The sequence below is a fragment of the Diachasma alloeum genome, unplaced genomic scaffold (assembly GCF_001412515.2).
Source record: "Diachasma alloeum isolate Michigan unplaced genomic scaffold, Dall2.0 Dall_scaffold_01136, whole genome shotgun sequence".
In the NCBI taxonomy this organism is placed as follows: domain Eukaryota; kingdom Metazoa; phylum Arthropoda; class Insecta; order Hymenoptera; family Braconidae; genus Diachasma; species Diachasma alloeum.
In genome coordinates this window covers 178,216-204,331 of record NW_021681246.1, presented here as the reverse complement: position 1 = coordinate 204,331, position 26,116 = coordinate 178,216, and the positions used below count along the sequence as shown (strand labels likewise).

Here is a 26,116-nt window from a genome sequence, read left to right as displayed (position 1 = left end):
CTGGATAGAACAAGTACCTCGAGAGTGTATGCATAAAAGTGTAAGTGAGGTAATGATACAAAACAGAGAGAGAGAGAGAGAGAGAGAAATGACGAATGACTCAAGTGATGTTGTAAGGGCGTTTATTGCGAGTACTGCAAAATGTAATATATGGTTCAGTATTTTTTCCTCCCCTAACTTTAAACCATACTATCCATTGAGAAATAAAAAATTAAAAGTAGAGATTAATCGAAGAAAATTAGACGTAAGATTCTGATCATAACTATAAAGTACTCCGAGGCTATTCAATCCATAGAATGGCCCAAACTTATTTCCCCCAGTTCGTAAGTTAATTATGTATTTTTATATTAAAGTAGCCTATACATAGTATAAAATAGGATTGAGGGTTTGGGACAAATTTCAGAGTGGATATCTTGAAATTGTGAGTAGGATAGTTTCCATGGAGGATCGATAAAAGAAACAATGTACTTGACAATTATTTCAAATGAATTTTCCTCAAAAATTGTATTACGTTATTATGTATTTGAAAAAAAGTAAAAAATGGAAATTTAACAATACGATTCTATGAAAAGAAATAGAGTCACAGTTGAGAGAAGAGTGAGAATTTTTACTAGTGATGAGATGAATAAATCTTGACATCGGTATGGAATTCTTTTTCTATAAATCTTGAAACGTGTTGCCCAACTACAAAAACAACTTGTAGTGTCAATTTACGTTGCGCTAGCACTGTGACGAGCCAAACTTAACTTTTAAATGTAAAATTTGAATAATATATTATATTGGAAAAATACTCGTTTGCATATTACAATTGTATCAAAAATACCTGCATAATAGTTGAATATTTAACCAAAGTTGAGGCACACATTTTTTTTACAACGATCTTTCACTGGGAATGAAAAAATCTGTTCTCTTCAAGACTGAATTGGCTTCTGGAAGTGAGAGACATTCGAACCTATTGGTAAATGTGATGGGGTTTATGCATTGTCGTCCTCATCGTCGATCTTGGGCGCCAGGTAGTATCTGATTTGACCAATTTCGCCGATTTTGTACTCGCAGACGAGGGGCACGTCGTTGGATATGGACAGCTGGACTTGGGCGCAGAGGGGAGTTGCCTTCACGAAGCAATTCAAGTAACGACAGGAGAATGAGAGCTTCACGGACTCTTGCATCTCGATTATCACAGCTTCCTCCTCTTTTTCTGCATCTGCTGTTTGTGCAAGTTTGACATTGGCTGGAAACAAGAGAAAGGAGGGGATGAGGGCATTGTTTATATCTGAGCATCGCTATTGCTGCTGATGAATTAGCAATATTTTTTTGAAATGGAGCAAACTTCTAATCTAGTTTATCATTCCCTTTAAGGGGAGACTACTGTGAGTTTTAAAAGTCGCCGGTTATTGGAGTGAGATTTCTCATACGTTGAAGATCGATTATAGATCTGAAAACGAGTAACTAGTGCAAAAAAAAATTTGTTTTATTGTTCGTTCGCCCGAAAACGCTTAAAATGCTAAAAACAGTCCAGGACCTCCAATTTTTGAGCTACAAAAGATTTTTTTTTTCAAAATTTTTGGAAAAATGTGTGGAACAACAATTACGAGCCAGTTTTTTCGGAATCCGACTCCTACACAGCTGATTTCGTTTTTTTCCATAAAAAAAAAATTCACTACTTGTGTAAAAAAATACAAAAAAAGCAAATTTAGCCGTGGAAGAAGTGAATTAAAAAAAAACTAGCTCGTAATTCTTATTCCACATTTTTTTCCGAAAATTTTGAAAAAAAAAATCATTCGTAACTCAAAAATTGGAGGCCCTGGACTGTCTGATTGGTTTTTATAAAAAAAAATCTCTATGCCCTTGAAATCATTACGTGGAAATTAGTACTATTTATTGAAAATTCCCTTCATAATGACCATTCGATGAATATTTAGAATCCAAACCCTCACGTTCGAAAATATTTCCACGTTAATACCCATCCGTAGCAACCGAATCCCCACTGTTTTGTTTTTTTTCCGTCCCATCCCGACGAAAACAAACACAAGACGACAGCGAAGGTCTCCTGTCCTTTGTCTCCGGCGATTTTATAACCCGAAGTACCTCAGTCACAGTGAGATTGTCGTCGAAGAAAGTCACGTAAAAATGCTGACATCGAGAATTCTTACACTAGAGGTGAGTCAATCAATTATTCTTTACCTGATCCAGAGTCTCCAATGGCTGTGAATTTTATTCCCTCCTTGGTGCACGCAATCGTGATATTCTCACCGAATTGGGAGAGGTCGCGAATAATTCTGGCAAACTCCTGGGATGGCATTTTCACGACGCACGAGTAAAATGTTTCCTATTGAGAAAGAACAAAAATTCGATTTTGTGTTGCTGTGGCCTGAGGATTTATTTTACTTTCTTTGCAGAGAAAAGAAAAACAGTAACAGTAACGTTTTTTCTTTCTTTGCTTTCTACTTTTGCAGTCGAAAATCAGTGCTTTCATTTGAGCCAAATTTGACCCTAAGTTTTTGAACATTTTACAATAATTTTATTATTTAAACTTCGCAGGTCTGAATTTGAATCTCGATATTGAATCGTTAGAAAATATTTTATAAATTTAAAAATTTACTTTTGGTGGAAGTTTGATGGAATAATTGAAAAATTGTAATTTTTGAAAATTACAAGTTTTATCTATATATAATGCCTCCTTGTGACATTCTTTTTGTCATTGATTTATTACTAATTTTTTTGGAAAGATCGCTCTTTTCAAAATTTTGTATATGAGCATATTTTATTGTACTATATCGCTGTTATAAGGTCGTACCTCGGAAACAGGTGAATAAGTAATGAATAAATAAATAATTTATAGACAACGAATGTTTAAAAAAAAGATAATTCTATTGAAAATTTAATTTTAATAGCGCTCAATCTTCATACTTTTCTCACGCAATTCAATTGACAAATTTGATGATTGAAAATGACTGAATCTATTGTTTTGTCTACATAAAACTGTAAAAGATACTTTGGCTATTTTTTTTCCACTGAAATGCTTTTCTACTTTTGTAGTCGAACATCAGAGCTTTCATTTGAGCCCGATTTCTTAAGTTTCTGAGCATTTAACAGCAATTTTATTGTTAAAAAAAAAATTTTACGGGCTTGAATTTCAATCTCGATATTGAATGGTTAGAAAACATTGTAAAAATCTGAAAAAAATTAAAACATTTGCTGTTGCCGGAAAATGGATGAAATAATTAAAAAATTGCGATTTTTGAAAATTAAAAACATTGTCTATAAATAATTTAGAAACAATCAATCGGAATCGTAACAAATTTATTCATTTTCAGAATTCTACCAGAAATCGATTTCATGCCTAAAAAAAAGCTTTCTGAAAGTTTATACAATTTCAATTATTTATCTATAAAGAACGAATGATTAAAAAAATAATTCAATGCAAAATGTAATTTGAATGACGCTGAATATTCATGATTTTTTCCAATTTTTTCTCAGGCACAATAAGTTGACAAATTTGATGTTGAAAATGATTGAATTCATAGTGTGGTCTACTAAACTGCAAAAGATACTTGGATATCCTTAATTATTTCTATTGTGTTTTTAAATTAATAATCACCGGTATTCCCAGATGCTCTTGGTCCATGTTAATGAGTTTCATCTCGTAGTCAGCCAGTTTTTCTTTGTTCGATGATTCAAAAATAAATGATATAGTGTCAGGATTATCCGCAGCCCTCAGGGTCACGGTGTCTTCAGACCCAGCACATTTCAAGATTTTAGACATGCTGAAAATGAAAAAAAAAAACATCTTCATTAATTAATGTGGGGTCAAACGGATGCCTGACTTTTTTCAATGTTCATAAGTTGAATGTAAAGAAAATCATTAATTAAGTTCAGACTAGGCTCGTTACAGAAGGAAAAAATTCAACATTTTATGGGGAAAATTATTGCATTTCAATAATAATTGAATGAAAAATCGTATATTTATTGATTAGTGACAATGGAAGGGGGGGGGGAATTGACCACTTCATTTTTTTTCATTCTTCATAAACTAAATTAAAAAAATTATTAATTAATTTGAGTCTAGTCTTGTCACAGAAGAAAAAAATTGAAAATTTCACGGGAAAAATTGTCCTATTTTAATAACAATTGAATGAAAAATCATATGTTCATCAATTAGTGAGGGAACGTGGGACAAAATGATTACTTGATGTTTTTCAATTTTCATAAGTCAATTTTAGAAATCGTTAATTAAGTTCAGTCCAGGCTCATTACAGAGGGGAAAAAATTGGACATTTGATGAGGGAAATTATCCCGTTTAATAACAATTGACTGAAAACTCAAATCTTCATTCATTAGTCAGGGAGGATCGAGTAAAATGAGCACTTGATGTTTTTCGACTCTTCACAAGCTAAATTAAAAAAATTGTTATTTAATTTGACTCTAGTCTCGTCACAGAAGGAAACTAATTAAACAGTTCACGGAGAAAATTGTCCCATTGTAATAACAATTTTAAATTAAAACTCACATGTTCATTAATTCGATAGGGGGGGAGGAGGGCAAAATAAACACTAAATTTTTTTCAATATTCACAAGCTAAATTAAAAAAAAAAATTAATTAAGTTTAGTCCCGGCTCATCAGAAGGGTAAAAATTGAACATTTCATGGAGAAAATTGTCCTATTTTAACAACAATTCAGTAAATTATCAGCATTTCATAAAAGGGCGTATGTCCATTTAGCCCCTGCACTTGAATGCATTATCACCAGAAGGGAACATAACCTATTGAGAAGGGAATGAAAATGAAAAATGAAAGAAAATATTCTTACGTTGCAATAGCCATGCCCATTGATAGATTCCGATCGCATCTGTATTTATCGAATCCATCGCTTCTGAGGCTCAAGGATACGAGGGATACGTGAGCGTTGTCCATAGCTTGCACCGTAATCCCCGAATCAGAGCATTCAAAGGTAGCCTCAGTCAGGAGATCCTTAACTGCATCCAAAACCTTCTTCAGGATTGCACTCTGTATCAAACGTGCCTCGAACATTTTGACTGGTTTCAATTATTATTGTTTATCGGTGAAAGAATAAACGGAATTTCGTGGGAATCTCGTGTGCGAGGGACAACCGGTAGACGACGCAACAAAAGTGGACATGGACAAAGGCCTCCGGGATATTTCGCACTCTTTCCCCCTCGTGCGGCTGACTCTCTGTCTCCCGCGCTTTTCGTGAGACATCGGTGCGCGCGCATCTTCGAGTATGGCGGATGCCACTTCCGCGCGGCAGGATTCAATTCTCTGGGGAGATCAAAACAGTAGCGAAGTCGTTAAGGATAATCGGGCGAGCCCGGAGGGTTAGAAAAAATCAGCCATTTTTTTCTTTTTTTTTTTACGTATTTTTTAAATGATGGAAAAGGTATTTGCAAAGTTTCAGACTGCTGGGGAGCGTGGTTAATTTATTATGAATTTTTGAAAAAGTCGTCATTTAACCCGTGATCTTATGGAAATCACAAAAAAAACTGCAAAACCCAAGGAAAAAATGCAGCCAAAGTCATGAAACTTTAGACACATTTAGAACATGTGATCAATGATTTTTTGAGTGAAAACGATTGTCGCCTGGGGGCATTGTTTATTAATAATAGCGAAAAAAGTACTGAAGAATGACATTTTTGCGCACGCAGCCCAAACGAGCAGCAGCTAGAGATGCAAATGCGTCACATGACCCGTCATATGACGGTCATGTGACCGTCATTGACCGTCACATGACGAGGCGTTCATGACGGCTGTCACATTCCCCCTCTCCCTTCTGTGACCGTCTCAACTTGTCAAGAAAAAATGACAGTCATTTTTCATCTACATAGATGAAACTTTATTTTTTTCTCGGTCAATTTTCAGTTGAATTCCTTTTGTATTGACCTAATCCGCATTTTAAAATGGAAATCACGATTTTTTTCCACCCATATAGATGAAACTATTTTGTTTTATTCATGACCGTCACAAATTGGAAATTAGTTATGACCGTCATTACGCAACTATATAGATGGTTTGACGACAATTTGGTTACAAATGATTTGTGACAATCATTTGTAGTTGGAAAATTTGTGCGTCACATGACCGTCATTTTTTGGTCATATGACGCGATCTAAAAAATGACGGTCATTTTGCATCTCTAGCAGCAACGTCCCAAGTACCGATCGGGTGGGGGTAGCGCGGTCAATTTAAACGTCTCTTGAGAGAGAGCATGAAGCGTTGTGATTGGAGCACCCTCGAGCCAGTGGTACCAGCTCCTGGTGAAAAAAAAAACTACCGACGATGTTGCCACTTTTTCGCATGGATTAATATTTTTTCATTTATTAAAAAAAAACAATCTGAAAACCATTCAATGCGTGGAACAGATACAAATAAATTTGATTAGCTCCAAAAATAATTTTTAACCGGAGATACTCCCTAATATTGCCTGAATTTTCAATCCGAATGGGAAAAATTTTTTTTGTTCAGCGATTGGTTTTCTGCAGGAAAATAGAAACCCCTCCGCTTCACCTCCTACATTTCCTCCTCGCCCGATTATCCTTAAGAAGTCACTCTGTCGTAGCATCAATTATGTGAATGGGATTTTCCTCTTTTATTCTTCATTAAATCACTGTTCATTGGTGTATATAACTTTCCTTATTAACTAAAATAATAGCTCCAGTCGTATTAAAATGACTATTAAAATATAAAGGGATGAGCATAGGTGCATTTACCTGACCCATTAAACCTAATTTTTGTTCATCACCAGAAAAAACAAAATGAAACAAAATGAATAAAAGTAAGAATTAGTAAGGATTAGTAAATAGCCAATGCCGTTAGAAAAAATCATGTTTTAATTTACAATCATTAAAATTACACGTATCACGCGTTCTCCAATGGGCGGTTGGAATTTCCATTTGGTCAATACCAGAAATTTATAAGTTAATGCCCAGGAAGTATCACTGTACGAGTGGTTAATAATAACGAGACAGACGGAAATTAATTATTTGGCTGTCACGCAGAAGAAGCATTTTACAAATTTTTAATATTTACAATCTCATTCGTTTCAATGTTGGAAGTCCAGCATTTCTGCATTGTTGAGTCACTTCATATTTGTCGTATACAGAAGGTAATTAGAGCTCAATGTCTCCAGCTGTATCTGTGATGGCACTGAACATGTGATCCAAATGCTGAAAAATAAAATTGATGGGTAAATGATCTTGACAACAGGATTAACAAAATATCGAATTTGATTCATCATATTGCATTGGAAAAACTTACATCAGGAGCATCAGAATTCGTATCATCGTCCTGCTTATCTTTCATTCCAAAATCAGTTAAATTATCGGAATCGTCGTTGACATCCGGTTCATTATCGTTCTCGTCCATCTCATCATTGGTATAATTGATCTCGTCGGGCTCGTCGTTTTCATCGTCAGAATCGTCATCCCCCATGGGAATATACGACATGTCCAGTTCGTCGTAATCTTGAGGCTCTTCTTTTATCGCCGTTAATATTCCAATTTCTTCTTCAGGGTGGGGAGTAGAATCTTTAGTCGGTGGAGGCTCGGCAGCCTCGGAGGCCTGTGGTGGCGATTTTGATGTCTAAAATCGAAATAATATGTAAATTTATGAAAAAAAATAAGAATTTAATAGCTCGAGAGGGAATAAATGAAGATACGTGCAATTTTTCCCTTATTTACATTCTTTAACATCAACAAAGCATTTTCTTAGGATGAAGTATTGCACCTAATGGAGTCTGTTCATTTTTTGACACATTTGATAAAATGCTTAAAAATAGCCATTTAGCATAAAAATTCCAAAAAGCCATGGAAAATGAAAGAATTACCCATGGTTGATTCTGCTGTATTACAGCAGCAGGCGCAACCGATGTTTTATCCCTTTGTATCGAGCTCTTATCCCTCGTGCTCGCATCACCCCTCGTCTTACTCTCAGTGCCATTACACGAGGCCCCCTCCTTCTTAACTCCACCCTCTTCCACTTCATCCTTGACTTTTTTCGGGTTATTTTTAGTTTCTCCGGGTAAACAAGTGTTGCCCCGTTGCCGCCTGAATCTCACAATAATGCTCCTGGTATCCCACATGAGGTCGTGCGCCTGTTTGTAAGCTGCTATCGAGTCTTCGACGTTCGCATATCGAATAAATGCGTAACGAGTATTCCTCATTTTCTGGGCATATCCCACATCAACTCTCGTTGCTGTAGGAAATTTATTTTTCACCTCATTGACATTCACTGATTCCGGCAGATTTCCCACGTAAAGTGTGTAGGGATCGATTTCCTCTGGTTGTGGATAATCTTCATCCCTCAGGGATTTTCTCTCGACCTTCAAATGCCCAACGCCAAATGGTATCTTCTCCAACTCCTCGATGGCCTTGTCTATATCTACATTTTCAGCCATCTGAATGAAACAATATCGTGGCCCACTGGGACTCTGGAAGTGGATGTTTTGGATGCCTGAGTGGAACTCTCTCACGATATCTTTGTTGAGATCAGGATCGGGGAATTTTATTATTAGACTTTGAGCTCGAACGGTTCGGTTATATTCATTTTCTACTTTTAATGCACTTTTTGCATCCTCTAAATTCCAGTTTCTTATCGGATAACTTTGGGACATCGGCTTCCGTTGCTTCGTTTTTTTAACAGGTACTTCCTGAGAAAAAAAAGTTCATTAGAAATGAGTAGGTTAACCTCTATGAGCTGTTTATTCTTATCATTTGGATATCTTTCATTCCGCAGTTTACCTGCGAGTTCTTCTCGATGGAAATGTTCAATGGTAAATATTCCTAGAGGAAAAATTAATAGGTGTGGGTTCTTCTATACGACTTATTCTATTGAAATATTTTCTATGGAAATTCCAAGGCTCAAATGTTATAACTCTTTCTGTTGATTTCATTAATTAAAACAAAACAAGCAGGTGACCGCTCCTATATTGCAGAAGGCATTTGACTTACTTCATGTGTTATTTGTAATTTAATTTTTTATTTCTACCAATTCCATTGGTAGTAAGCTTCCGAATGGATCCATAGCAATTCCCTTTTTCAATTTATCTCCAAAACATTGTGTAAAGGGGTACTTCATATTATTGAATACTGAACTCTGATTGGCCCAGGGAAGGCCAGATCCGATTACCAAAAATAATCAATAAATTTTTTTTTCGTGCGTGTAAACAACTCACCGATACTATCTTCACTTCTTGGTCACCAGTATCCGATTTATCGGCGCTGCCAGCAGCAGCCGCACTCTTCATTTGCATTTGGGCATTCATATGATTAATGAGCCCATCCCCCTGTGCCGTAGCAAAATTCGCCCTCTGCCAGTCGATGCCTTGCCAATAAGTCGCTGTCGTAGGATCGAACTGTCCAGGTTGCTGTTGATGCTTGAACCTTCGCCTCTCATTCCTATTGAAGGAGCCTCTCTGCGCATAGACATTGTTCCTGTTGTGATTGAACCTGTCCCTGCGCACGTAATTTCCTCGAGATGATTTCAACGCATTATTTATGTCTCGAGCGGGCTGCGGTGGTATTGGAGCGGCGGCCTGTGGTGTTATCCACTGCCAGGGGGCTGCATGCCCCCACGTCTGGAGCTGGGGGACTTGGGGCATTGCGGAAAACATTGGCATGGGTGGTAGTGCTCCTGGTGGTGGCATCGGTGGCAATGGCGGCTGTCCGGGCAGTGGCTGCGTCACTGTTTGCCCACTAGATGCATTTGTGTATGTTGGATATGCAGTTTCATATCCGTATGAGGCTGTCTGTGGCTCTGACTCGCTGTATGCCATTTTTATTCCGCTATTATCTTCGTTTATCTGAAAATCAATTGTATAGGGAAACAGGTCAATTTCTGGACGGGGGTTGGTTTCTGGACGATTTCAACTTGCATTGAATATTCCACAAATAAAATGAAAATTGTATTGTTGTAACCGGTGAAGAAGGGAAACGACACAATATTCAAATGGTTGGGGCGGTTTATTAATTAGTTAGGTACAGAAGATGAGTCGTCGAAGACATCTCCAAAGAGAATTAATCAATCCAAGTTATTCCAAAAGACAGTCGTTGTCAAGGGGGTTCCGTGTCATCTTCAAGATGATGGACAATTGAATTATAATTCGAAGGGGGACACGTAACAGTATTAATTATTTCACCTCTCCATAATGTCACTTGCGTATAATCATGTGATCAATTATTTTGTTCTATTGGTCAACATTTAATAAATAAAAAAAATATGACCGTCGTCCAGAAATTGGGGGTTTCGGCTACATTCAACTATTCCTCAATTGAATTATTCTTTGTTTTGTTATTTTCACTTTAAACATTTTTTTTCTAATTAAAACATTTTTGAAGGTACGGAAGACATCATATCCCCGTTTAGGTGATTCTTTTATTTTAGATCCTACCACGAAAGTCGAATTTCCTTTAACCGTCCAGCAATTGGCCTGGTCACCCTATTCAGTTAATTATGGTGTGGAGAATCCAATGAAAGCCATTCGTATTTGCAGTTATTTCCTGGAGATTAATGTGCTCCGATTAGTAAAAACATTCATAACTTCGGACGCGAAATTTGTTCAGAAAATTAAAAATTAGCGGCATTCGGTTACCCCTCAACACGTTTTTAAATCTCCGGGAATGCATGGAATGATCACAATTCCCATGAATTGACTGTAGCGTCTACTCTATCTATCCCTAACCTACAATAATGTTTATAAAATGCACTCACATGCATTCGACAATAATAGATTAAATTTCGATAAACAACTTACCAAACGATTCATAACGTTGACACCCTCGTACTTATTACAGCCTCTTCAAATTCAATTTTTATTCGCAGCTGTTATTGGTTCGATTTTCTAGTTTTCTTACAATATTATGCTGCAGTCGAAGCGCATCAATTACTACTCATCGACTGGATTAGATGCCAAACAGGTGAGGCGTGCCAACTCCTAGTCTCGTGGCTTCGTTTGGGTAAGGGTGGATTTTCATTTTCCGCTTGTTGCAGCTAGAGATGCAAAATGACCGTCATTTCTTAGATCGCGTCATATGACCAAAAAATTACGGTCTTGTGACGGTCATGTGACGCACAAATTTTCCAACTACAAATGATTGTCCCAAACCATTTGTAACCAAATTGTTGTCAAACCATCTATATAGTTGCATAATGACGGTCGTGACGAATTTCCAATTTGTGACGGTCATGAATGAAACAAAATAGTTTCATCGATATGGATGGGAAAAAAACGTGATTTCCATTTCAAAATGCGGATTAGGCCAATACAAAAGGAATTCAACTGAAAATTGACGGAGAAAAAAAATAAAGTTTCATCTATATAGATGAAAAATGACTGTCATTTTTTCTTGACAAGTTGTGACGGTCACGAAGGGCGAGGGGGAATTGTGACAACCGTCATGTGACCGTCATTGACGGTCACATGACCGTCATATGACGGGTCATGTGACGCATTTGCATCTCTAGTTGCAGCTGCAGCGGTGGCGACGAGATCGCGTCATATGCCGAAAAAATGACGGTCATGGCACATACTCCTATTTTGGAAGCCTAGCCAGTAAGGAAGAAAAAGAAGAGAAAAAATGACAGTCATGTGACGCATAAATTTTCCAACTACAAATGATGGTCATAAATTATTTGCAAGCAAATTTTTGTCAACACATGTATATGAGGTATTCCACGCCAAATGAGTCAACCGCTGACAAATGAAAAACTATCAAAGTATAAACTGAAAAACTATCTCTCAAATTTTTAAAGAGTTTTTTGACAGCCCAGTTCGGAGATTTTTTTTTTCAAATTGTTCGTTTTTTTTACAATAACTTGAGTTCTATTCGTTCGATTTTTATTTATTAGGGATCAAAATTGTCCATTTTTCACCACCTATAAGAATGCTTTTTGTCCAAATTTTTTCCAATCTTTAGATGCTTGAAATAACGAATTGTCGAAAAAAAAGTTGAAAAACTTGAATTTGACTAATTACGTCACGGTTGATTATTTTAATTTTTTTTCAGTAATTCCTATAATCAAAACAAAAATTTTGAGCCGTCATACATGTTGGGTTTCGTCTTAGATCTATTTTATTTTCAATTTTTTATTCTCAAAATTCCGCGAATTCGGTCAAAATACCCCAAAATGTCATTGGTTGCCTTTGATCACAAACAGTATAAAGTAAATTTAAATATATACTTACATATTACATATTTTTTCGATATATAATTAAAGTCGTTTTAAGGTGTTTCACCAAATTTTCGCAATTTAAAAAAAAAAATTAAAATTTTAAAAAAAAAATAGTACCTGGATGGAACCCAACATGTATGACGGCTCAAAATTTTCGTTTTCATTATAAGAATTACTGAAAAAAAAAATTAAAATAATCGACCGTGACGTAATTGGCAAAATTCAAGTTTTACAATTTTTTTTTTTCGAAAATTCGATATTTCAAGCATCTAAAGATTGGAAAAAAATTTTTAAACAACATTTTTATAGCTGGTGAAAAATGGAAAATTTCGCCCCCTAATAAATTGAAATTGGACGAGTAGAACTCGAGTTATTGTAAAAAAACGGAACAATTTGAAAAAAATCATATTTCCGAACTGGGCTGTCAAAAAAATCTTAAAAAATTTGAGAGATAGTTTTTCAAGCCCCCTAATCGTAGAAAAAAACGCCATCAATTTTCAAGAGGGTGAGGGTTAGCCGTTGACTCATTTGGCATGGAATACCTCATATGAGGTATTCCATGCCCCATATTGAAACCATAGACGTATCCACGTCAAAATTGAAGAAAGAATTTGATGGATCAATTTCTTACACTCATCAGGTAAAAATTGATGGAAAAAATGATCAATGATGTATAATTATTTTTTTGGTTTTTTGAATATATTTTTCCTCGTTACCCTCAACGACTCAACTGGAGTTTATTCAGACCACTTTAAAAAGGGAAACAGAAATCACTTGAATGACAATAATATGTATTACTCTCATCAACTTATTATAATTGATTTAATCCCTGAAATTACTTGCGGGGGAGGGCGGCAAAATAAATAGAATGCGTTTTCTTGATTTCGAAGACTGACAAATAGAAGAGGGTGGGGTAAAATGGACACTTTAGACTTTTTTTAAATCGTTCATAACTCAGAAACAAATTCATCAATTGAGCTCAGTTTAGGGTCGTCACAAAGAGAAAGAACTGTTCTTTGTATTGAAAAAAAAAAATTAAATTTCATCAACATTTCAACCCTTCATTAACATTTAAAAAAAAATCAAAAGTGTCCGTTTTACCCCAACCTCCCTCCCCTACATTATCTTTACTAATTATTATTATAATAAAAATTTATAGTAGAACAACATTTATAATATAGGGGAGGGTGGGGTAAAACGGACACTAGACTTTTTTAAAATTATTCATAACTCAGAAACAAATTGATGAATTGAGCTTAGTTTAGGCTCGTCACAAAGGGAAAGAATTTTTCTTTGCACTGAAAGAAAAATTATTGAATTTTATGAACATTTCAACCCCTCATTAACATTTTAGAAAAAGTGAAAAGTGTCCGTTTTACCCCAACCTCCCTCCCCTACATTATCTTTACTAATTATTATTATAATAAAAATTTATAGTAGAACAACATTTATAATATAGGGGAGGGTGGGGTAAAACGGACACTAGACTTTTTTAAAATTATTCATAACTCAGAAACAAATTGATGAATTGAGCTTAGTTTAGGCTCGTCACAAAGGGAAAGAATTTTTCTTTGCACTGAAAAAAAAATTATTGAATTTTATCAACATTTCAACCCCTCATTAACATTTTAGAAAAAGTGAAAAGTGTCCGTTTTACCCCAACCTCCCCTATATAGAGGATTACTGCGTCGACTATTTTTCTTTTGTTTATTTTCGATATGGAGAAGAGACTAAATTTCAAAAAAATTCACAAAATATTAAATTGCACGTTTCGAGTGATCAAAGCGCTCCCTTAAGGCCCCACTCAAATATTGCATTTGAGTCTAAATTAAAAATTGACAAAACCCAAATGAAAATATTGCAATAGATTCATAAAAACTGAATCCATTTCACAATTTTACTTCTCTTTCTCATCTCTCATTTATTTCCGTGAATTGGGTTGGAAATATTACTGAACAGGATATTCCAGAGTACTGAATAAATGAGTGAAAGTTGTTCTGCACTCACCCATTAGCACCAATCCCTCTTCATTTTTAACATTTAATATTCATAAATTGTCTATTCCTTCGAAGATTTTCTGCGTACATTCTACGAATGGATATTAGATAGAAAACAAGAAAGAAAATTATTCAACGGTAAATTCAAAGGCGTGGGGTCCAATCGAAATTTCTCCTGCAGATGTCTCCAAGGTTTTCACCAATTTGAGTTGAGGGGTCTTTTCCTTGTGCGTGTATTAGCGTATATCACTGTGTGACATGGCTACTAATAATACTGAAGAAATTGAGGTATGATGTTAGAAAATAATGAAAAACTGATCGTTAGTATTCGTGAATAATCTTGGTGCATCGGTTCGATGATGAATTTACATAATTTGTGATGAAAATAGTGGGTGTTGGGGTGTCAGCATGGTCATTCCGGTCGGTACACTCCGTCTGTTCCCGTTCTTAACACACACATTCAATCCATATCTGTCTATTCTACAAATAGCCATAACCCTACTTATGCTCCGATGATTCACATTTCTTAAGTCTTGGATTTACGGGGTTTTTGGAGGAGAAATTTTGGAGAAACATCTATTTTTCGCGAGGGAATGGGAGGCGAAACGGTATTGAAACATCTGTGTTGAGGAAATTGCGTTTGAATTCTGTGTCAACTGTGACATTTATATATTTTTGCCCCACATGGGAGCATTTTTCCAATTTAAATTCCCAATTTTTTGGTCTGGGCCAGCCGATTATAGTCTAAACTTTAAATATGTGATTTTTATATCGTGTCTGCATGTTTGTAAGGGTATGTGTGTGTGTGTGGTCTTGTATGGGTTTTTGTTTTTGAGGGAATTTCCCTCTAAGAAGCTATCGGATTTCCTACATTTTGTTCTGAATGTGGGATTTTATGAATTTTATGCATTGCCACACTTAAAATCAAATTTATTATAGAATCAGGAAAATATTGATCTTCGAAAAATCGATTTTATTATTGAGAGGAATTAAATCGTGGCTAAAAAATTGATATGAATGACCTCTTGATTCCATCAGAATATCATGAGAACTGCACCATTTGCTATTCAGTTACAGCATATTGTTTGTGAGATTTTTTAAAAAGTATTTTTTAATGATTACTGAAAAATCATTAGTGAAATTAATGAAATTATATCTATAAAATTAGTTTCAAACATACTTATGCTCCAATCATTTACAATTCTTAATCTTTGGATTTATGGGATTTTTGGAGGAAAAATTTTGGAGAAACATCTATTTTTCGTGAGGGAATGGGAGGCGAAACGGTAGTGAAACATCTGTGTTGAGGAAATTGCGTTTGAATTCTGTGTCAACTGTGACATTATATATTTTTGCCCCACATGGGAGCATTTTTCCAATTTAAATTCCCAATTTTTTGGTCTGGGCCAGCCGATTATAGTCTAAACTTTAAATATGTGTTTTTTATATCGTGTCTTGTATGGGTGTTTGTTTTTGAGGGAATTTCCCTCTAAGAAGCTATCGAATTTCCTACATTTTGTTCTGAATATGGGATTTTATGAATTCTATGCATTGACACAACTTAAAATCAAATTTATTATAGAATCAGGAAAATATTGATCTTCGAAAAATCGATTTTATTATTGAGAGGAATTAAATCGTGGCTAAAAAATTGATATGAATGACCTCTTGATTCCATCAGAATATCATGAGAACTGCACTATTTGCTATTCAGTTACAGCATATTGTTTGTGAGATTTTTTGAAAAGTATTTTTTAATGATTACTGAAAAATCATTAGTGAAATCAATGAAATTATATCTATAAAATTAGTTTCAAACATATTTATGCTCCAATCATTTACAATTCTTAATCTTTGGATTTATGGGATTTTTGGAGGAAAAATTTTGGAGAAACATCTATTTTTCGTGAGGGAATGGGAGGCGAAACGGTAGTGAAACATCTGTGTTGAGGAAATTGCGTTTGAATTCTGTGTCAACTGTGACATTTATATATTTTTGCCCCACATGGGAGCATTTTTCCAATTTAAATTCCCAATTTTTTGGTCTGGGCCAGCCGATTATAGTCTAAACTTTAAATATGTTTTTTATATCGTGTCTTGTATGGGTGTTTGTTTTTGAGGGAATTTCCCTCTAAGAAGCTATCGAATTTCCTACATTTTGTTCTGAATATGGGATTTTATGAATTCTATGCATTGACACAACTTAAAATCAAATTTATTATAGAATCAGGAAAATATTGATCTTCGAAAAATCGATTTTATTATTGAGAGGAATTTAATCGCGGCTAAAAAATTGATATGAATGACCTCTTGATTCCATCAGAATATCATAAGAACTGCACTATTTGCTATTCAGTTACAGCATATTATTTGTGAGATTTTTTTAAAAGTATTTTTTTAATAATTACTGAAAAATCATCAGAGAAATCAATGAAATTATACATATAAAATTAGTTTGAAACGTGCTTATGCTTCAAACATTCACAATTCTTAATTCTTGGATTTAAGGGATTTTTGAAGGTGAAATTCAGAAGAAATATTTATTTTTCGTAAGGGAATGGGAGGCGAAACGGTATTGAAACATCTGTGCTGAAGAGACAATTGTGTTTGAATTCTGTGTCAACTGTGACATTAATATATTTTTGCCCCACATGAGAGCATTCTTCGGATTTAAGCATTATTGAGAGGGATTTAATCGTGGCTAGAAAATTGATGTGAATGCCACAAAGCATTCGTTTATCGCTCCTCGTACCGAGAGGAAAAGGACTAGTCGTCCTAATAATAAAACAAAAAGAGATAAAAATAAGCCTTCAGATTACTCTTTTATTGATAATTCTAACAATTGTCTGGGGAATACTTTAGATTAATAACTTGAAAAGTCCTCCAACGCCGACCTCTCCGGACATAACAAAGTTGTTGTAGGATAAAATGTGCGACAGCCGTTTGGTAGTTGAATAAATTTTCAATAAATTTTTGTGACGCTTTCTCTGCAAAGCACTTATTACTGAGATAATTCAATATTCAATTTATTATTATTGTTGATACACAATACTTATTGACAGTTGATTGTTTCACCACTTGACGAGTAAATTGTGAAAACGACTTTGGAATATGTTCTGATAATTTAAATTTTTCTTTTTCAGGAGGTCGAGAAGAAGGATCAGGAGGTAGCTAATCTTGAGGAATATCCACCTGAACTTCTCATCAAGCACCCACTCCAAAATACGTGGACATTCTGGTATTATGCACCCGACAGGCAAAAAACGTGGGAAGAAAGTCAAAGAGAGATCTCTAGCTTCGATACTGTTGAGGATTTCTGGGCGTAAGAGTTGCTATTACACACTAGAATTCAGTAGCAAAGTGGTAAAACGGTTTAAGGCTCGAACGGGTCTACAAAAAAGGTTATATTAAAAAATTTGCTGTGTCCGTTAGATTCCGAAATATTCNGGATATCGAGAAATTAAATAAACAAAATCAGTCTTATGCAGGGCCTCTTATGGAGTTTTGATTAAATTGAACGTTTCAAGCCCCTAGGAACTCAAGAAAAATTTGAAAAAATTTGAAGATATGGGGAATGATGTGTTCAATGTGATGACGACAGAAAACAATGGGGTACCGGGGTGAATAAGAGAGATATTTCAACCCGCCGTACCCATTTGATCCCAGGCTTTCTCGAGGTTCGTCACGCGAAGTAAAGGATTTTCCGCATTTANGTTGTTTTCATTTTTCTGGCAAATTATCGATGGGAGTGACGTGAAAAAATATAACGATTTTGTGGTTTGTCATTCTTTAATAGCTTTAATGACTTTAAAAGTTTAGAGAAAACGCAGGAAAATGTTCGCACCACCTTAAAATTTCGTCAGTCATTAAATAATGACAAAACGCAAAAACGTTATATTTTTTCACGTCAATTCCATCATAAGTTTGCCAGAAAAATTTAAAAAACGTGAATTTTGGCAGAAAGGGTGTAGAACATCCTTAAGGGTGCCAAGTGAATTTGGCGATGACCTTGAAAATTGACCTTCACCAACAAAGTTATAATTTTTTTAATTAATAGTATTAGACAGATGGTGAACATCGGTGACAATTTTAAAATTTTAGAACTTATGGATATCGAGAAATTAAATAAACAAAATCAGTCTTATACACGGCCTCTTATGGAGTTTTGATTAAATTGAACGTTTCAACCCCCTAGGAACTCAAGAAAAATTTGAAAAAATTTGAAGATATGGGGAATGATGTGTTCAATGTGATGGCGACAAAAAACAATGGGGTACCGGGGTGAATAAGAGAGATATTTCAACCCGCCGTACCCATTTGATCCCATGCTTTCTCGAGGTTCGTCACGCGAAATAGAGGATTTTCCGCATTTATTTTCTCGATGTCTAGTTCCGGTTGCGGGTTTGAAATTTCGTCGGATGGATGAATACATATTTCTCCAATGATGGAGGGAAAGAAAACATTTTTAAAAATCTTTTTTGAAATTCACTTGGCACCCTTAAAAACTGGTCAATAGTCCAAATTGACTTGTACCGTTTTACCACTTCGCTACTGAATTAATTAATAATTGATTACTCGAGATTGATCGTGTGGTATCCACTCGGATACCACTCGGTCGGTGAACTTTGATTTATTTTTGAGTGCTTTTTACATTCGCATTGTTGCATTCGAAGTATTGAGCAAATTTTGCTTCCGAATGGAAGTTTTGTGTAAGGGATTTGATTCATCGTTTTTTTTTTCATTCCACGAGTCAAGATCCGTATAAAGAATGTTTACCATTTCAGGTTATATAATCACATCATCTTGGCTTCTGAGCTGAAACAGGGCTGCGATTACAGTATGTTTAAAAAGGGAATTCGACCAATGTGGGAGGATGATGCTAATAAACAGGGCGGAAGATGGCTCATGCAGCTGGATAAGAAGCAGAGGAGCTGTGATCTTGATCGTCTCTGGCTCGAGATACTGCTTTGCATGATTGGTGAGGCTTTTGATGACTACTCGGATGACGTTTGTGGGGCTGTTGTCAATATCAGAACCAAGGGAGATAAATTGGCTGCTTGGACGGCTGATGCTACTAAATCAGAGAGTGTCTTGGAGATTGGGTGAGTTGAAGGATTTTCATTGCAGCAATTCAACATTTTTTTCAATCTCGTTTTGGATTGACGCGTTGCGAGGACTGCAATTTCTGTGGATAAGGTCTCAAGGATATCCAAGTACTTTGACTATTCTTTCTCTAGGAAAATGCCTGTCTAATTTTGTAGTTGAACATCAGAGCTTTCATTTCAGTCCCATTTGACCCAAAGTTTCCGGATATTTTACTATGATTTTATTATTTAAAGTTTGCAGTTGTGAATTTGAATCTCCATATTGAAACGTTAGAAAACATTTACAAAATTTGAATAAAAAAATAGATAATTCACTTCTGAGGGAAGATTACTGAACTGATTTAAAAATTCAAATTTTTGAAAATTACGAGCATTTGCTATAAATAATTTATAAACAATTTTCTACCATAAAAATTACTTCGGAATCGTAAGAAATTTATTCATATTCATATATTTACCAGAAATCAATTTCATGTCTGAAAAAATAAGGTTTCCGAAAGTTTAAACAATTTTAATTATTTATATATTTAATAAACAACGACGGTTCAATAGAATAGTGAGTCGGTGCAGAATATAATTTTAATGACGCTGAATATTCATGATTTTTTTCAAATTCTTCTCATGCTATTTAATTGACAAATTTGACGTTTGAAAATTGTTGAATTTATAGTGGTCTGTAAAAGATACTTGAATATCGTTAACATCCAAGTACTTTGGCTATTTTTTCCCCAGTGAAATGCTTTTCTACTTTTGTAGTCGAACTTCAGAGCTTTCATTAAGTCCCATTTGACCCTAAGATTCTGGAGATTTTAAAATGATTTTATTATTAAAACTTTGCAGGTTTGAATTTGAATTTCGATCTCGAACCATTAGAAAATATTTTATAAATCTGAAAAAATTAGAAAGTTTTTAAAGAAAATTGATGAAATAATTGAAGATGTGCTATTTTTGAAAATTACGACCATTTTCTATAATTCTATAAATAATTTATTAACAATCAATGTTCTATCGTAAAAATCATTTGTTCAGAATCGTAACAAATTTATTCACATCCAGAATTTTACCAAAAATCGATTTCATGCCTAAAAATAAATAAAATAAATAAGATTTCCCAAAATTTAAACAATTTCAATTATTTATTTATAAACAACGAATGTTTAAAATAATAATCATTCGGTGGAAAATGTAGTTTGAATGACGCACAATATTCATGTTTTTTTTTCAAAGTTGTCTCGCGCAATTTAATTGACACACTTGATGTTTGAAAATGGTTGAATGATTGAAAAAATGTGTCAAAAGTTGAAGTAACTCCATTGTGTGCAATAGGTCATTTTGTCAAGAAAAGTATTCCGATTACATTCGGGAGTCATGAAGAAAAAAAATAGAAATTACTCGGCTGTTTGTCAATAATTAATTTTTTTTCATTTCCAGGAGAAAATTAAAAGAGCGATTGGGAATCCAGCAAAGACAGACGATAGGATATCAAGTACACAAAGACACCATGGTCAAGGCAGGCAGTATCACCAAAAATACGTATCAAGTTTAGATGGAATCCTTCCCTGACTTCATTGGAGCTAATTCGTTAACAACAAATTACGCATCGAAAAAAAATTAAAAATAAATGATGTGAGAAATATCGAGGCGTTTACCGTGGAATGGAAATGTGTTAAGACTACAAAGTAATTTTCAAAGAAAGCCTTTTGAGCGAAATGTTCACCCTATTTCTCTTTCTTTATGATTCACTGATCTTTAGCTCAGACGAGTGACCGTACATTTATTTAAAGGAAGAATTAACTGATTACAAACTAGAAGAAAAAATAACTGAGAGGGAAAACATTGTATCATACTTAGATTTATTAGGTTTACGTGAAATACGTGCGGGTTGCTGTATTTCTGTGTTGCAGAGGTTGTTTCTAAGCCTTAGAAAATGTAAAGCCCAACAATAGTTAATCCTACGATTATATGTACGTTTACTCAAATTTTCATTAAAAAATACACGTATTCAATATATCGCTAGAATATTTCTTGTATTTTTCAATTTAATAATAATACATGATTTATATGAAAATTCATAATCTTTATTTGATGAAAAAGAATATCAAAACAGATTATCGGACAACATAATTTCGTTGATCATCTCAGCCAAGTCCTTCCGCCGTGCTTTCTCCAGTGCTTGTTGCATTTTAATCTTCCAATTGCAGGAATCACATCTGGATTTGAATATCAAAAGAGCCTAAAAGTATACATTAATGAGATTATTCAATTGCTATTGAGCAGATCCACGCCAAATCAGCAGGCCAAAAAAGTCGATACTGGGGATTTTTATATCAATTTTTTTTTTGAAAAGATGGCAATTAGTCAAAAATTGAAAAATATTGATAATTGAAGGGGTTATGATTTTTGAAAATTACCGGTTTTTATCTAAAAAAATTTTGTTTCCAAATTGACTCCAATATGTCAACAATTAATAACCGCCGAACTATGGCGAAAGACAAACTCTAATTGGCGCCAAAATTCTTGATATTTTATTGATAATTTTTGGTAAAAATTTCAGATGAAAAAATTATGTTTTTCAATAATTAAAGATTGAAAAAAAAACGTTTTCTTTTCGAAGGGGTTTTCATGTTCTTTGAGTGCGCCGAAGGACGATTTGATAGAAATTGGAAAACAAAATTGGGCAAAAGCAATTTTCAAAAAATCATAGCTCAATTATCAATATTTTTCTTTTTTTTTTATTGAAAATTTTTGTCAAATCGCCATTTTTTCAGAAAGAAATTGTCACGAAAATATCCAGCATCGAATTTTTTGGCCTCTTGATTTAGCGTGATTCTGCTCTGTTTTATTATAAGAGGAAAGTGCGGTAAAACCATTTTCATTCGTAAGTTTGACAAAAAAAATTCTTCAATTTCATTCTGCCAATCTCGGGGCAATTGCTGATTGAAAAAGGCTCATTTAACCCTCTCCCCGTCTGCTCTCACATGTATTGAAACAAAAAAAAAACAAGATTTTTCACCTCATAGGCTTTTTCCTTTGTTCCTAAATACGTCTTTTCGTTGATTGCATCAATTTCACATTCTTTAACATTCAAAAATCTGGCCAAGTCTCTCCAGTATTTTCCCAGGTTCTCGCTGAGTCTCTGAAAAACTGAAATGAAAAATTTGAATCAGTTATTTCAGAATACTAGGTAACAGGTGGTATCTAGGTAGAGCATACATTTGAGTCCCTCCTTTTTTTAGAGACATTTGATGTTTCGGATTAAAACCTTCCTCACAGAAATTATAACTTGCACATTCTAATCATACGATGTACATGTTGAATTAGACTAAATTGAAATACACCAATCCAATTCAGTAGCGAAGTGGTAAAACGGTATAAGTCAATTTTGACTATTGACCAGTTTTCAATGAATATCTCGGAATCTGAGGGAGATAGCAAAATTTTTGTTGTAACCTTTCTTGCAGAGCCGACTGAGAGCTACAACAAATGTAATTATGAAAATTTCGGTATCTCCCTTAGATTCCAAAATATTCCTCAAAAACTCAACGGGGAGATAAGTTGACTTAAATCGCTTTACCACTTCGCTACTGAATTATAAATAAAATATAAATAATTTCAAATTATTAATAAATTCTACCTTGTATAATTCGAATTTGTAAATGTTCAATTTTTTGTGGGTAATTCGAACATGTGGCATTGAAGAAGAATAAAATCCACTTATCCTGGCCCGAGTTTCATGGATTTAGTGTTTCTTGAATTCCCCATTCTTGAGTTATACATGTCGAGTTACCTACACTAAATTAAGCATTTACAAGTTTGAATGGTACAATGTGAAATTTCGATTGCTCAGTGTGTCAATGAGATGTACATCACAATTTAGTAGAATTCAATCCAGTAGCAAGCGTTGTAGTATATTGTGTTACTAGTGAGTAAAGTTCCACTTTTCCACTCGCACGTGCAACACATCCTATTTTTTGTGGTACCCGCCTCAAAAGTGCACTTTTGAGGCGGGTACCAGAGCAATTTATTCATATTCATCTACAAAAAAATTTACAAAAAATTCCTATTTCCTATTTCTATATGGTAATAGGAATGGTAATAGGAATATGAGGATTCCTATTACCATTCTATAAGAGGATGGTAATAAGAATTTTTTGTAAATTTTTTTGTAGATAAATATGAATAAATTGCCCTGATGAGGAGTGGATATAACGCTCGAAACGTTGGCACGTACTGAAGATTTGTATTTCAATTTAATTGGAGAGTAAAATCGCTGAGAACCGCAAAATGGCCTGGAGTAGGAGGAATGTTTATAACTATACTGGCGGTTGGAAAAATCATTTTGTTGACTTATTTTTTCTCAAGAATTTTGGGTGAATTGTTCCATCTCAAGAACTATCAAATATATCGACCTAAAATTTGATGTAGGAATATTTCTTAACAACCCTAACTAGAAACCAAAGTTTCAAAAGGATTCCCTGACTTTTACGAATGTCGTAGTGCGCAAAAGTGAATTCCGACCAAAACAAATACAAAAATGACGATATCTCGAAAAATTTAAATGGGATGGTACCCATATTTTGTTGGATCTACGAACACATGTGCACACACATACCTGCATACATACAGACATTTTTTTAAAACAAGATCTATGCGCGCGCTCTCATCTATTCATTTGTTGAAATGAAGAAATGGAATTCATTGAATTTCATTTTCTCATGAATACCTTATAAATATTGATAATGAATCAAAGAGAATTCGACTAATGATTGAAGTGAATAGCCAAGTAGAGTAAAAGAATATATAAAGAATTTTTCATTTTCAATTAATTATCTACAATTTTTTAATATAATCGATCTCCATAAAAGGACAGAATTCATTAATTTCACCGATGGTATATATACATGTGAAATATATATATATGACGTGAGAAAAAAAATTTACCACTGAAGAATTTGAAAATGCCGCGTGTTTTTTTTGTGAATAACTTCGTGTCACATATTGACCAATCAGAATTAAGGACTAGCAGTCAGGCAGTTTCGAGTTATTTCAATATAAAACAACTTCACCTTTCTTTCATCTTTAGTAAATAGGATCATTTCTTCACGTTTCATGACACTTCTAGGCATTTCCACCCAAAATTAAGAAATAAAAAAAATCACGATTACAAAGTTTCCATTCGAAAGCAAAATATGATTTTAAAAATAATATCATACCTCTCTCTTGAACATCTGAAACAGGCCCACTAGAAGTTGGTGCAGACGGGGTAGCATAAGGAACGACAGGCAACGACGTCTGATTAGGATAGAAATTCACAGCATGTGTCTGACTTCGAGAGGAACTCTGGCTGGATCCCTCAACTGCTGATGATCGACAATTAATGAAATGCATATAAATCGTAGCAATAATCGTCAAAAAGACCACCAACACCGAGAATATAACAATGAGGGAGAATTTTTCCCTCCACCGACTACTCTTGATGCATAAAAAATGATGTGTATGATGTGGATGACGAAAGCATTTTGATCCAGAGAGTCTGTTCTTATTGACACTCGTTTGTGCAGACAACAATTGTTCTTCAGTCGTCTCATACGCCTGTGTCTCTTCGACTCGAGGATCGGTAATGTCATGATCAACAAGTCCATCACCATTATCCCTTTTATTTAATAAATATTCAGTGACACTTGTACTCTCAAAATACTCACCACTGTACTTGTAATGATTGATCGCTGGCAGCGGTAGTTCAGTCTTGATTTCTGCGTCATAACAAGTCAACGTTTCAATCAAAATTCTATCTCTAATGCACTCTTTAGCAATTTCTTTCAATGGCTCTATTGAATCGTATCTCAGAACGTCCCTCCTCTCCAAGATCCTCAGCAGTCCTGCGATGTTTTTCACACGATCTTTATCCCGTTTCGACTGTATTATTCCGGAATAATACTCTTTCAAACTTTCCAGAACTTCTCCCGTGACATGTGGACCCGAAATATCAATGAAATGTTCTTTCAACTCGGAAAATCTCGATTGTCGTGATAAAAAATTCTGGTGTATCAGGTCGGGGTCCATATCTCTCGTCATTCTCGCTACCCTGTTAATTTTATCGTAAGGACAAGTGAACCTTTGTGGGAACCTTTTGGGAATCCCCGTTGTCTGTGGATTTATCGAGTTAATCCAACCCCCTCTCACGAGTTCTCTCGCTCTCTCTCTCTCTCTTTCTCTGATTGTTCGAACTTAGTTGTTCACCCAATCGCTTTCGTTGTCATTTGCGCACTCGTGATGAAACTTTATCAGTGTTCCTATCGAATTGGAGAATTGATATCAAACGTCTGTTATTATCGTCACAGATCCCTATGGTAACCGTTACAGAAAATGTGCGCAGTTGAAGCTTTGTTGTACAATCGTCATCGTCACCATGTGGCTTTGATTACTCGAAGTTTTCGTCTGAGAATGAGATAAGTGAGAGGTGGAAGCAGGTGGAGATCTTTCGTAGATTCTGCCACAGCTTCTGGCACTGTGAGATGGCAGCATGGGTATATTGGATAGAGAGAGAAGCGGACTACCTCATTCGTAGGCAACTACTTTATCAGCAAAAGATAGAATAGCTTTGAGAGTCGAATTTTCAATGGGGAGTGTTGGGCCGGAATTCTGCGCGTTTAGGGTGCCCTAAAAAACTTAAATTTCAACGAATCAGGGGCACGATTTTGCTCGTTTTATGTCAACATAAAATTGTAAATTTAAACCAACAAGATCTATGCGCGCGCTCTTGCGCGCTTATCCATTCATTTGTTGAAATGAAGAAATGGAATTCATTGAATTTCATTTTCTCATGAATAC

General features: G+C 34.8%; 4 protein-coding genes across 8 annotated transcripts; 1 reads left to right on the top strand and 3 right to left on the bottom strand.

Moving 5' to 3' along the window:
* Positions 1 to 502: 502 nt before the first annotated feature.
* LOC107045939 (proliferating cell nuclear antigen) lies at positions 503 to 5,168 on the bottom strand. Its single transcript, XM_015268359.1, has 4 exons — positions 4,811 to 5,168; positions 3,602 to 3,767; positions 2,185 to 2,329; positions 503 to 1,231 (listed from the first exon to the last, which is right to left on the bottom strand). Exons 1-4 carry the CDS (start codon positions 5,029 to 5,031, stop codon positions 975 to 977), a joined length of 789 nt encoding a protein of 262 aa, XP_015123845.1. The 5' UTR covers positions 5,032 to 5,168; the 3' UTR covers positions 503 to 974.
* On the top strand, positions 2,054 to 21,304 carry LOC107045940 (eukaryotic translation initiation factor 4E-1A). 3 transcript variants are annotated; one of them, XM_015268360.2, is made up of 4 exons: positions 2,054 to 2,160; positions 17,324 to 17,502; positions 18,965 to 19,282; positions 20,717 to 21,304. In XM_015268360.2, exons 1-4 carry the CDS (start codon positions 2,131 to 2,133, stop codon positions 20,829 to 20,831), a joined length of 642 nt encoding a protein of 213 aa, XP_015123846.1. In that variant the 5' UTR covers positions 2,054 to 2,130; the 3' UTR covers positions 20,832 to 21,304. The 3 variants fall into 3 exon arrangements, with proteins under 3 accessions (XP_015123846.1, XP_015123847.1, XP_015123848.1); XM_015268361.2 differs by lacking the exon at positions 2,054 to 2,160 and adding an exon at positions 14,388 to 14,468; XM_015268362.2 differs by lacking the exon at positions 2,054 to 2,160 and adding an exon at positions 14,683 to 14,788.
* LOC107045937 lies at positions 6,838 to 10,905 on the bottom strand. The gene is made up of 5 exons (XM_015268354.1): positions 10,766 to 10,905; positions 9,188 to 9,814; positions 7,841 to 8,662; positions 7,273 to 7,596; positions 6,838 to 7,181 (listed from the first exon to the last, which is right to left on the bottom strand). Exons 1-5 carry the CDS (start codon positions 10,775 to 10,777, stop codon positions 7,125 to 7,127), a joined length of 1,842 nt encoding a protein of 613 aa, XP_015123840.1. The 5' UTR covers positions 10,778 to 10,905; the 3' UTR covers positions 6,838 to 7,124.
* LOC107045938 (fas-associated death domain protein) lies at positions 21,303 to 25,706 on the bottom strand. Of its 3 annotated transcripts, none has more exons than XM_015268356.2 (4): positions 24,988 to 25,706; positions 24,499 to 24,645; positions 22,299 to 22,429; positions 21,303 to 21,518 (listed from the first exon to the last, which is right to left on the bottom strand). In XM_015268356.2, the coding sequence occupies exons 1-4, from the start codon at positions 25,358 to 25,360 to the stop codon at positions 21,384 to 21,386; spliced, it is 786 nt and encodes a 261-aa protein (XP_015123842.1). In that variant the 5' UTR covers positions 25,361 to 25,706; the 3' UTR covers positions 21,303 to 21,383. The 3 variants fall into 3 exon arrangements, with proteins under 3 accessions (XP_015123842.1, XP_015123843.1, XP_015123841.1); XM_015268357.2 differs by having other exon boundaries at positions 24,499 to 24,642; XM_015268355.2 differs by having other exon boundaries at positions 24,499 to 25,706.
* Between the last annotated feature and the right edge of the window lie 410 nt (positions 25,707 to 26,116).